At 43.0% G+C, this 13023-nt stretch overlaps 1 protein-coding gene across 1 annotated transcript in view; it reads right to left on the bottom strand.

Annotated features, from left to right (window-relative positions):
• Positions 1–13023, bottom strand: part of C9H14orf39 (chromosome 9 C14orf39 homolog) — a 1496166-nt gene that overhangs the window by 26380 nt on the left and 1456763 nt on the right. The window contains exon 18 of the mRNA XM_078660343.1: positions 845–905. Coding sequence (XP_078516469.1) covers positions 845–905 — 61 coding nt within the window. The remainder of the gene's footprint in view (positions 1–844; positions 906–13023) is intronic.

The raw sequence follows: 13023 nt of genomic DNA, 5'->3' as shown, positions 1-13023 counted from the left end.
TTGGAGTACATTTGAGACTGTTTTGTCAGCAGTAATACTGTAGCAGTTTTGAATGTATTGTTTGTGGATTACAATTGTATTGCTCTTATGTGGGTGTTTGCTTGTATTTGCTTGTATTTGCATGCCTGTTCCTAAATCCCTCCTTCAATTTCCCTTAACCCCACCCATTTTGTAGTAATTATTGCCCATTTTATAACCGCTTCCACTGGTCCTTCCCATATTTACTAATAAATCCTAAACCTACATACATATGCAGAGTACATAAAAGATAGCAGATGTATAGATCTTCGACCAGAATTCCGGAGTACTTAACGTAGAACTACTATATGTAGTTCAAAATAGCTTTTGTGAATAGGACTTGCTTTCAAATGAGGCTAAATGAAAACATATCTGTATACTCTGTAAACAGAATAATTTACTGCCACCAGCAACCACTGCACCACCCGAATGGAAAGATGGGGCAACTGGTGGATATAGTGTGAATGGAGGTTATTTGAATGTTGGAGTTTCCGCCTACATCATTTTCTGTCGAGTCCCCTACCTTGTCATATCCAGGGTATAGTTTGAGTACTGCGGGATACATTTGTGCTGTCACTTCTAGGGTGGTAATTCTGGGTAAGTGTTCATGGGGGTATGACTTAACTAAGACAAAGGTTAAGTCACATGCCCCATTATATAAACTCCATCCACTTTTGAGTTTGATAGAAGATATCCCATTGTACAGGTGAATTATAACAACAAAATAATTAATGTGAATACAATCTAATCCACTAAATCACTTAATTGCAGGATTCTTGTGTTAGTACACAAATGCTCGAAAGAAATAGGTAATATTTCCACTTACCAATATCTTTTTGGTCAGATGTTGTAGGATTTATATTTGAATTAGGAAAACACTCATTATTCTGAAAAATGAAAGGTCAAAGTAAATATCATGAAAGACAATTACATTTTGATTATGATCGCAGTTGACAGAAGAATCACTTCATGTGTTTATTTAGACAGAAAGCAGACAAATTAAAGATGAAGAGAAATCATAAAACTAGAAACCATAATATAAGATAACATTTTGCTCTAGTAAATGGAAGCAAGCACATTTTATCTCTTTGCAGAAAATATGGGTGTGAACCTTTTTCAATCATGATAGTAAGTAGTACCTGCAAGGAAGGTAAACTATAGGGCATTGTTTGTCAGTTTACCTTAGTGATAGAACAAGGAGTTATCTGCAGTTCCCTACTTAGCTTCTCAATTTTTGTTTATGTATGTAAATCACTTTTTGGCAAGGAAAAAGATTCAGGCTGTACGCAAAGGTATACCTGATTCATAAAGACAGAAACAGTATATTTTCACCTGAAGAGATGGCGCTTAAGATTGTGGAAATTTCCAAAATGTAGGCAGCTGTTTCTTTTTTTATTTAAAAAAATATATACCTTTTTATTCAAATTTCTCACAAACAACATGTACAAATGGTACATAACACAATTAAACCCCCCAGGTTGCTGCGTCACACATATACAGAAGACTTGTCAATAAAAAAATAAATGTCACTCTGATTCAGACTGTAGCAAATACACCCTCAGTTTGTAATGTCAAGGGGGCCACCAGTAGACCTTTCCAGCTCCCCAGCAAGCCTATACTCTCTTCTCTGCCTGAATCTTCTCGCTTCACACCCCTTCTTCGTCAGTCCATCGATCCCATAACTTTGTAAATTTTTGAGGACAGCTACTTTCCCAGTAGATCAGTTTCTCTGCCCACCGGCACCACTCCATATTGGTCTCCCAGTCCTTTAATGTCGGAAGCACAGCGCCAATGCTGCACCGTGTCCCTCCTGGCCACCGTCAATGCTACATTGACGAGCTAAAGTATGTATCAATCCAGAGTCAACTCACCACAAATGCTTAAACAGGGAGTGAGCACCAGGGTCTCCCAACCACCCCCTGAGAGCCTTCCCTAAACCCCCACCCAGGAAGGCCTGACCCACAGGACCCCCAGAGTGTGTGCGCCAGTGTTGTAAGTAAGTCTTTATTGTTTGATTTGATTGAGCGCTATTTTGCTCTGTCATTTGTAGGGATGTCACGATAGTGGTAGTGCAGAGACAGACTAATGATTTTGCTTACAAACCGCTCATGTAGGGGGCTATTGATTTTGGTGCAGTTATCTTCTGCATACTGTTTTTATAGTTGATTGTCCTGTGCATGTTTCGCCGTCTAAATTTCATTCATAGATTTGGTTTTGTATTAGTGCCCATGTACTTTTACACTCTCGTTTTGAGGTGTTTGTATGTTCAACTTTTCTGGGCTTTGTAATAAACTCACTAAACTTTGGATCTGGAGTTTTTATTCCTTCAGTAAAATGGGCAACTGTAATGGTAATGTATAATTGGCTAATGATTTTTCTCTTCTACACACTTTCAAGCAGGGAACAAAGAGCCATCGACCAAGGGTTCCAGAGTAAATCTAGAATGTGGAACCTCCTCCTTGGTAGCAGAGTAGGATGGCTGCCTCGTAAGTGAGGGGAGAATATAGAAAATCCTAGAATTTATTTTCTTCCATTGAGCCCCATAAGAAAGAGAGCCCAATGATCGAGAGCGGAGAACAACAGACTTTGGTGGAGACCGACAGAGATTGACAATGCGGTGAGAACAGTGGTGAACGGTGGAGTGAGTGTGAAAAGGGATGTGTTGTGTGTTAGATTGCGGGAATGATTTGATTGTGTGAATGTGGTTTCAGACCGGACGTGTGCAATCCCTGCATTTCATTTTGTTTTGATTATCGGGCTCAAGAGTAGCCTAAGATCCTGGATACATTTGTGGTGTAGAAAACACTGATTTGTTGTAATTGTCTGGCCGTTGGTTTGTTTGGAAGTCGTGAAGAGTTATCGACAACGCGCCTATGACAGGGAACTTTGTGTGAGTGGATTTGTTAGAATTGGGTGGAAAGTTTGGTGCGCAGAGGTGGACTACAGCGATTCGAGTGGTCAGCGCAGGTCGAGGTTCACGGTGCATGAATGTTCTTGAGTGATTGAACTCTATCGATCTTTTAGTAAGGCAGACAATTAGTTGTTTCTATGATTGCGAGAGTGAATGTGTAAGGTGAGATTGTGAAAGAGGATGAACTACTGTGAGGGGGAAAAGTGACATTGGAGTGTGCAGCGCTGTGATAGGTCAGTTGGTGTAACGCCAAACTGGGATTGGTTGATTGTCATCAGGAAGTTGAAGTGAGTAAATCTTGTCAGTGGGGAGAATTTGGGTTAATCATGCGATGCTTTAAAGTATTACGAGATCTTTGTATGGGAGATAGGGGAGTGGTAACTCGAGTGGGTGAGGAAGCACCGCCTGAGGATACCCCAGGACATTACGTGGCCAAGAATGCAGGTCTCCATACTATAGTCTGGCTTCAAAATTGGCACAAGATTACTGAAAAAGAGGGAGATTTGGCTTTTCCACATTATGGTTCATTTCAATTGGGGGTACTATATCAATTGAGGGAAGTGCTGTCTTCATTACGGCCCCTGCCGAGACCAGCACAGTTTGAGGCATTAGATGCTTGTATGCAAGCAGATCAGGCGACAAACAGGGAAAGATGCCAGGGAAGGATGAAAAATGGGATGAAGGCATATCAGGATGTGCAATGGGCTGCACAGTTGAAGAGGTGGAGAGTAGATACCATTAAAGGAGAAAGATTATACCTACCATTAGTGAAGGAAGAAGACACTCGGAACAGGAATGGGGTTGATGAGAGTGACACAGAGGACAGCTTGTTAGATAGATTATTAGCAGAACATCCTCCACCATACAATTCAAATTCTGAAGAAGGGTGACAAGAATTGACAAATGCAGTGAGCAAGGAAAGAATGGTAGTGCTGCAGACAGGCCCTAGTGAGAGAGTAGTGGGGAAGATTTCAACAGAGACGGATGGAATATGGATGGCAGCTCTTGGAGGTGCAGAGACAAGTGACGGCAATGCTGCTTTACGGTTAACAGAAGCCCGTATGGTACTGGATACCATTGGACCTGTAGTTTCAGTGTATGACACAAGTTTAGGCGAAAGGAGTAATCAGCCACAGACAAGGCTGGGAGAGAGGGTAAACTCGGGGGAAATGAAACAATGGATGGGAATGGTCCATTTTTGGAGTCTGTGGAAAATACTACTCCATTACCAGCAACCGCAGACCCTTTGAGGGTGGGTGTTGGGTCTAGTACAATACAATCAGTGGCACTTGCAGATTCACATTCAGCTTTGAGGTTGTGGGAAGCTCCAGTTAGAGGCCCCTTTGGAAGGATATCAGAAGTAGGTACATACCATGGAGGTTCTGGAGATCAGCATGTTTTGCAGACTACAGCACTACGAAATTGTCAGGGGAATCACATTAGCGAAAGTGAAGGACAGAGTAGCATGTTGAGTCAGGGAACAATCATGGCTGCAGTAAAGGCAAAATTGTTAGACGTAGTGAGGCTGAAAGCGGAGACAGATGAGATAATTAGTGGGAGCCTACCTTTGGAAAGGATAGAACTTTATGAGCAGGATGAGCTGCTATTTGTGGTGAAGGACGTTACACATAAGGCAAGGCGGGCACTTGAGAAACTGACAGAATTGGCCCAGAATCATGATGTGGATCTGCCCAAAATGAAAATGTTGCAGGGAAGTCATAGATTAAATTACAGTGACCAGGAATTGGAAGAGAAAAGGGTCATGGGTTTGAAAATGCATATTCAAGAATTGGTCGCAGGGATACGCACATGGAGCATGTTTGACAAGTGGGAAGAAAGATGGTCAAAGAAAAAAGTGTCAGGAAAGGAATAGAAGATACGCCGCCTCTGGGAGGAAGGGCAACAAGAGTAGAGGCTTATCCATTGTAAGAGGTACAAAGAGGAGGGTATGTGCATGTGCCGTCGGGCAGGGGTGGTTTGGCAGCATTTACAAAAGATTTTCCTCAGCTGAGGGAGAAACCTGCTGAATGGTAGAAACAAGCTTATCGCTTTGTAAAGATGTCAAAAGTGTTGTGGATTGATTTGAACATGCTATTTGGTATTGTGGTCCCTAGTGATTTGTGGTCCACTTGTAAAATCGCTGTTGATTCGCCGTCTGCTGAACCAGATAGAGACCCTATAGCGCATGGTCCTTCACCTTTGGTCATGAAAAAGTTTGAGCAGGTAATCACATGGTTACAGTCCAAGATTGCCCCATAAGATATCAATTGGGTCAAGATATATCGAACCACCCAAGAGCCCAAGGAATCAGTACATGCCTATTATGAAAGGTTCTTGGAAACCTTTAAGCAGTACAGTGGTGTTACGACTGAGACCAGAGATTAGCTTCATGATCCAACAGCATTTGATATGCTGGCAAAAAAATCTGTAGATGAAATTTTGCGATATGCCAGATACTGTAGTGATGAGGTGGATTCTAAGCACAGGAGGATAAAGGATAAACTGATGCTGGTCCAGATGAAGAATGCAGATAGGGTGGAACAAGCACAGACGAGTGGAGGGACTTTGGGTCGAATGCAGGGAATAGTCATGGAGGGACCCAGAATGTGTCAACCCACACGGGACAGGGAAGAGAAATAGACCCCAACACGGGAGTGGACTTTGGTACTCGAAAGAAGACCACTGATTGTCATTATTGTCATAAAATCAGGCATTGGAAGCTCGAGTGTTGAGCAAATCCAGCAAATCAGTTCCAGGATGAGGAGACAGTGCAAACACCTGATGTTATAAATACTGTGACAAGACCAAGATCTGTCAATGGGGGGGTCCGAGTCAGCAAGTACAAGTACCCAAACCTCAAAGAATTTTACAGGGTAACCGAGCGTACCATCAGATGCCCTTCATCGAAACACTAGATGAGTTTGATCCAGACCTACTACAATGACGGTGCCTAAGGGGGGAGGAAGACTGTGCCCTTGGAGCAGTCTAGGAAGTAGACCAGAGGGGAGCGTATGTGGAAGCAGATGTAGACGTCATCCCATTAAATTCTTGATTGATACTGGTGCTACCCGTTCTACTGTGAGGTCCGCAGTAGTCCCAAACCTACCCCTCTCGGGACAATCTATCCAAGTTGTAGGAGTCGCTAATAGGAGAATGGCGAATCCATTGACAGACAAGATACCTGTGAGAACAGGAACATTTCAGGATAACACCAGTTTGTGGTGTGTGCAATTTGAGTTCAGTCTGTTTGTTAGGACGTGACCTCTTGTGTAAGCTGAATTGCACCATTTATTGCATGCCTTAAGGAGTAGAGTTGCAGACTAATGATGTTGACACTGCAATCAAACTGGCAAACCAGAATCTCTGTGTGGAGATGTTCCCCGTGCTAACGGTGGACGACCTGCCATATGACTTGAGAGATGCTGTCTCTCAAGTGGTGTGAGATTTCAGGCGAGAAGAGATAAGACTGATTTGAGGAATTGAGCCAGTTAAGATACAGATCAAGTCAAATGCTCAATTCCCAAGAACACCTCAGTACAACCTGACCCGGAAACGGTGGCAGGAATTTCACTGGTAATTGAGTCAATGATTGTGCAAGGCATTCTGAAAGAGAGCATAGGAAGACTGTGCATTTCACCTATAAGGGGGCTGCAGAAGCAGAGTGGAAAGTACAGGATCGTGCAGGACCTGTGAAAGGTCAACACGATCATGATCCCATGTTGTTCTGTGGTACCAAATCCATCTGTGATCCTATTAAAATCCCTTGTGAAGTAGAATGGTTTACTGTTATTGATTTACGCCAAGCGTTCTTCTCGATACCCTTACACGAGGAAAGTCAATTTTTGTCTGCTTTCAGGTTGGAAAACCATGCTAACGTGGTGTCGTATCCCACAAGGGTATACTGAGAGTCCATCGATCTTTAAACATATCCTGAAGAAGAACCTTGAGAGTTTAGTACTGCCGCAGAGCCCAGTACTTGTGCAGTACATTGATGACTTTTTGATTGCCTCAAAGACTGAGGAAGCTTGTAGGATTGATTCCATTGCTCTGTTAAACCACCTGGCACAAAATGGACACAAGGTGCCTCTGAGCAAACTTCAGTACAGTTTGACTGAAGTCCAGTATTTGGGTCATTGCATTGAGAAAGGCAAGAGAAAGGTGTCACCAGACCGCATTGAGGCGATCATGAAAGTGCATGCGCATACCACACAAAAGGAAGTCTGGATGTTCTTGGGAATGGTTGTTTACTGCCGACAGTGGATTCCCAACTTTTCCTTGAAGGCAAAGCCTTTGCAGAGATTGACGCACAAGGATTTGAGTGATCCGGTACCATGGGATAACGACTGTTTAGTTGCCTTCTTGGAGCTGAGAGAAAACCTATGCCATGCTCCGGCTTTCGGAACGCCTGATTACAACAAAGCATTTTCGTTATTTTGCTGTGAGAGGGAGGGTTGTGCCCTGGTTGTACTCACTCAAACACATGGAGGAGTCCATAGACCAGAAGCCTTCTTCTCAGCTACATTAGATCCTGTAGCTTCAGCGTTGCCCAGATGTCTCAGATCTGTTCCTGCAACTTGTGTTAACATTGAAATATGTGAAAGCATTGTGATGAGTCATGCTCTTGCTGTCTATGTTCCACACTCAGTTGAGCTCTTGAGGACGAGAACCAAAACACAGAATTTGTTATTGTTATTGTTATTTAGTATTTATAAAGCGTGAACTGTCGCTCCGGAAGGAGCATCCTGGCGCTAAGGAAAGTGGGAGTAAGCAGAGGTGAGATCTAGATGGCAGCCAATACGTATGCATCTGTCAGATTGAAAATCCAGGTCTTAAGTTGTTTCCTGAATGGGTTCTCTAAATTCAGCAGTCTTAGTTCTTTGGGCATGGAATTCCATGCCCTAGAAGCCAGGACACTGAGAGTTTTTCCACCCTTGGTTTTGTAATGAATTTTGGGGATATTGATTAAATTACAGCCTACAGATCTTAACACTCTAGTAGGGTTGTAACAGGTATATCTTCTCGAAAGATACCTTGGGCCAATGTTATTTAGCACCCTAAAGGTAGTCAAAAGGATTTTGAACAAAATCCTTTTGTGGAGGGGAAGCCAGTGCAATGTCTTAAGGGCTGTAGATGCAGAGGATTTTCTAGGCAGTTTTAGTACCAGCCTAGCTGCCGCGTGTTGCACGCTTTGTAGTTTTTTTAACGTGATCTTTTTAACCCCTGCCATAAGACCATTGCAATAATCGAGGCGGGAAAGTATCAAAGCAACTGCCACAGCCTTTCTCGATTCTATGGGGAGAATATCAAAAAATGTATTTAATGATTTTATAATATTAAAACAGCTACCTGCAACACTCCTTACATGGTGGTCAAAGGGTAATGATGAATCAAAAAGTACACCCAGATTTCTGGCCCCTTCAACCGAGCTAGGAGGCGCAGTGGTGCCCTTTAGCCACCATTTACTGGGGCTAAAGTTAAAAAAATTTCCCATGGGCAATATTTCCGTTTTACTTGAGTTGCATTTCAAATGGTTGTTATTCATCCACAAAATGACGTCAGTCAGACAGTCTTGAAAGTTCTGCTCAGCATTTGTGGAGTTCTTATCTAAGGATACAATCAATTGAGTATCATCGGCATACGATGTTTCTAGTATCACATATGATTCAATTAGAGTGATGACGGGCACCATGTAAATATTAAAAAGTAAGAGACTTAAGATGGAGCCCTGGGGAACTCCAGAGGTGATTGTTTTTTCGCTCGAGAGAAAAGGTCCCAGTGAAACAGTTTGGGTTCTTTCATATAGGAAAGAACTTATCCAGTCGAGAGCACCCTCTGTGATTCATTTTTCTCTCAATCTACCAATAAGTATTTTATGGGAAATGGTATCGAACACCGCCGATAGATCGAGTAATATCAAGACAGCGTTTTTTCCTTCATCCTGTAAATTTGTGATGGAATCAGTCAGTTCGATGAGAGCCGTTTCAGTGGAATGCTTTGAGCGAAAACCAGATTGTTGGTGGTGTAGGATGATATGCATTTCCATAAAATTCTTCAGCTCTTGATGGACCATTTGTTCAGTTATTTTCCCAAGAAGGGAAATCGGTCGTAGATTAGAGAGATCTGTGATATTTTTATTTTGTTTTTTCATTAAAGGTTTCACTATTGCTTTTTTCCAATCAGATGGAACAGTACCTGAACTAAGTGAGGCATTGACTATTGCATTTATAATGAGGTTCACTATATCAATTATCTGATGTAGGATCAGCGGGGGACAAGAGTCAGATGGAGATCCTGATTTACAGGATATGATGGTTTCGCGGGTTTGCACAAGAGTCACTGGTTTAAATGTTCTAAGAGTATGTGCCACTGTCACAGTGGTGTCATTGGTGTCCTTAGTGATATATTGATGGATGGGAGGGAAATCATCCTGTAAGAGTTTGATTTGCTCCTCAAAGTAATCAGCGATTTGATTGCAGAAGCCTTGAGACGGAGGAATTTCCAGTTGGAGAGCTTTCGGGTGGGTGAAGGATTTAACTATGGAGAAGACAGTTTTTTGTTTTTGTTGTGCATCCTTAATAGCTTTCGTATAGTAATCCTTCTTAGCAATTGTTATGTTAGAAAAATATGCATTCCTATGTTTTACATAGAGAGCTTTCGCTATCGTGTCATAGACTTTCCTCCATTTGCGTTCACTTTTTTTACACTGAAGGTGAAATATTGCAAGAGACGGCGTGTACCAAGGGGCACTTATCGTTTTTGTTTTCTCCTTTTTTGAAAGACGCTTTGGGGAGACAAGATCTTTAGTAGCTCGCTGCATCCAGATGTGGAAAGTTTTAGAATCTCGATCGACGTCATCAGACAGGCTGGGAGCCTGAGAATGAGCCAAGTGCTTAAATCTGGTGTTTTCTGCAACAATTGGCCAGTTCTGTTTGGACGAAGGCTGCAGGATTGATTATACCGTTTTAGAAGGGTGGTGCACATTTATGTTAAAAGGGAGAAAACAGTGATCCGTCCAGATTTGCGGGATAGGAATATGAGTCAATAGAGAGGGGAAATTGAAACAGACCCCATCAAGTGTATGTCCTGCTCGGTGAGTAGCCTTTACCACTTTTTGGGAGAGTCCAAATATTTCAAGTGTCTGATAAAAGTTAGTGGCCTGGGAGTCAGTTTTAGATTCAAGCTGCAGGTTGAAATCACCCAGGAGAGTAAAATATGGGTAGCGGAGTAGCTGCTGTCCTAGGGATTCACCCAGGGAATCCAAAAACATAGTAGAACTACCAGGGGGACGATATATTAACCCTCCTGTAAAGGACGTGGAGGCATTGAGCATAATAGAAAAGCCAATGCTTTCGACACCTTTGAGATGGCTAAGATTGAATGTATGGCACTTCAGAGAATTTCTAATTATTATAGCAACTCCTCCTCCTCTACCACTCGGCCTGTCCAGTCTAAATATGACATAGCTGGGCGGGAGAGCGACCGACAGGTCAGGGTTGCTACACTCGTTAAGCCACGTCTCAGTTAAGAAGAGGAAGTCTAAGTTGTGGTCGAGGATTAATTCCTTGATGTCCTGGCTATAACTACACATAGACCGTGCGTTAATGAGCCCATCTTTAAAACTAGATAGAATTGTAGAAGCAATATGTGTATGGGGCAAGACGTCGGATGTGAACAATGGTGTGGTCCATAAGCAGGATCTACAAGAGAATGGGCCCCATATCTGCTCCATAGGGAAGAAGCACAAACACTTGCTTTGGAAATTAAGCTCTCGAAGGGTGCTCACTTGATAAACAGTAATCAGGGCGTTTTGGCCAGCATGACCAGCGCGTGTCGCGATCTTGGTGCGGACGGGCGCAGACGGGCTTTCCTTTGGCGGAGGCCGAACGAGGGAAAAATGGTGCAAATTGTGCAAATGCGCAATTTTTAAAATATATTTCCTGAAGGTTACACCGGTAACAATACAACAAGAAACAAATTAAAAACCCCAAATTCAGTTGTCACAAAATGATAAGCATTAAAAGCATACCACAAGACTCATGCTACAGTCGGCGTGCTCGCCACATCTGTGCCTAAATAGGAGACAGGAAGTGAAGGGGGGAGCCGGAAATCACAAACACCTCTGACCACTAGAGCGCTAATCTTCAGGCTTGTCGGGATAGTATTCCTGGCACCGCGTTAGCGCTCTAGTAATGTTGATCCCGGAGGCAGAACGAGGGAAAAATGGTGCAAATGGTGCAAATGCGCAATTTAAAAAATATATTTCCTGAAGGTTACAGCGGTAACAATACAACAAGAAACAAATTAAAAACCCCAAATTCAGTTGTCACAAAATTATAAGCATTAAAAGCATGCCACAAGACTCACGCTACAAATTGACCACTAACACGCTCTCAAGTTATGAGCAGGTTACACTGGCCTCTGAGAATGCAACTTTGAAAAGATGTTCTGTGTTAAATCCTACTACTTTGATGCCTATTCCAAATATTGAAGGGGAAGATTGTGAGGAACAGTCTGGACGTGACTAAATTTTGTACCAAACCGAGCCCCGATATTGTTGATGAACATCTGCCTGAGTCAGACCATGTCCTTTTTGTTGATGGTTCATGTTTAAGAGACAATGCAGGTTATTTGAGAGCAGCGTTTGCTGTCTGTACCGTTTCTGGAGTCAAGAAGCTGCTTTTTTACAGGGAGTATACACCCGATCTGATCAAATCCAAGTCACCATCTACACCGACAGACATTATGGATTCAGCGTGGTTCATAACTTCAGACAGCTATGGTCACAGAGGGGGTTCTTAACATCATTAGGATCTCCTACCAGAAATGTGGAATATGTGAGACAACTGTTGGAAGATTTGCAATGGCCATGGGAAGTAGACCTGGTAAAATGTGCTGCTCATGGGAAGGGGAGGATTTCATCAGTCTGGGCAATAGGTATGCAGATGAGGTTGCACGCTTTTGTGCTGTACATGCTTGCATTTTCAATGGAGATTATTCAGGAGAGAGTACAGAGAGAACCGAGCTCAGCATGATATTAGCCATAGCAGACACTTGGGATGATGTTAAGCATCTGTAGGTAGAGGTGTGAGACCAAGAAGAAGCTGGTTGAATCAAAGTAGGTTGTGAGAAAAGAGATGATGGTATTTGGGTTACAACAGATGGAAGAGCAGTGTTGTTGGATTGTTTACTGAGCCCTATGGCAAGGCAGGTTCATGAAGCAGTTCACATTGGGAGAGATGCCATGGTGAGAGTGTTCAGACAAACATGGTTTCACCCGAGGTTTCGTGTGTATGCTGAAGCGGTGTACCACAGGTGTCTTACGTGTCAACAGCTGAATTCTGGAAAGAAAATTGTGGATGCTTTGTGTCAAATCGGGAAGTTGGGGGTCCTTTCAACAGAATCTCGCTTGACTTCATAGAGATGACTAGGTGCAATGGGCTGAGGTACATCTTGGTTGTGGTGTATGTCTTTTCACGATGGGTAGAGGCATATCCAAATAGAAGGTGTGATTGTCTCACAGTAGCAAAGCTGTTACTTATGAAACTCATTCTGCATTTTGGATTTCCAACTTCATTGGAGTCGGATAGAGGAACATACTTCGACAGTGAGATTATGAGGCTGGTGTGTACTGCTTTACAAGTTGATCAGAGATTGTACCGTAGTTACAGACTGGAGGCGTCTGGCATGGTGGAGCAAATCAATGGGACTCTCAAGATGAGAATGGAAAAAGTGTGCTCTTCGACGTCTCTGAATTGGCCTAATGCATTGCCTTTGGTGCTGATGAGTTTGCATTGCATTCCACATAGGACAACAGGACTCCTGCCACACGAGATATTGATGGGGAGGGTGATGCACTTGCCAGCGGTGCCATCCACAGCCTTGAATATTACAAAGGACTGGCTGACGAGGTCCTTTCTGTGTCTCACCAGGTTGAAGCTGCAACTGCACCAACTTCGAAGGACTTCTGGTTTTACCTGTGTCCAGGTGACAGGCTACTGGTCCTGAAACATTTGAAGAAGAACTGTCTTGATGCCCGTTGGCATGGTCAGTACCAGGTGATTTTGGTGACAAACATAGCTGTGAAGTGTGGAGAC

This window comes from Lissotriton helveticus, chromosome 9 (genome assembly GCF_964261635.1).
Source record: "Lissotriton helveticus chromosome 9, aLisHel1.1, whole genome shotgun sequence".
Lineage (NCBI taxonomy): Eukaryota > Metazoa > Chordata > Amphibia > Caudata > Salamandridae > Lissotriton > Lissotriton helveticus.
The sequence above is the reverse complement of the archived record's forward strand: the minus strand, read 5'-3'. Positions and strand labels throughout refer to the sequence as shown.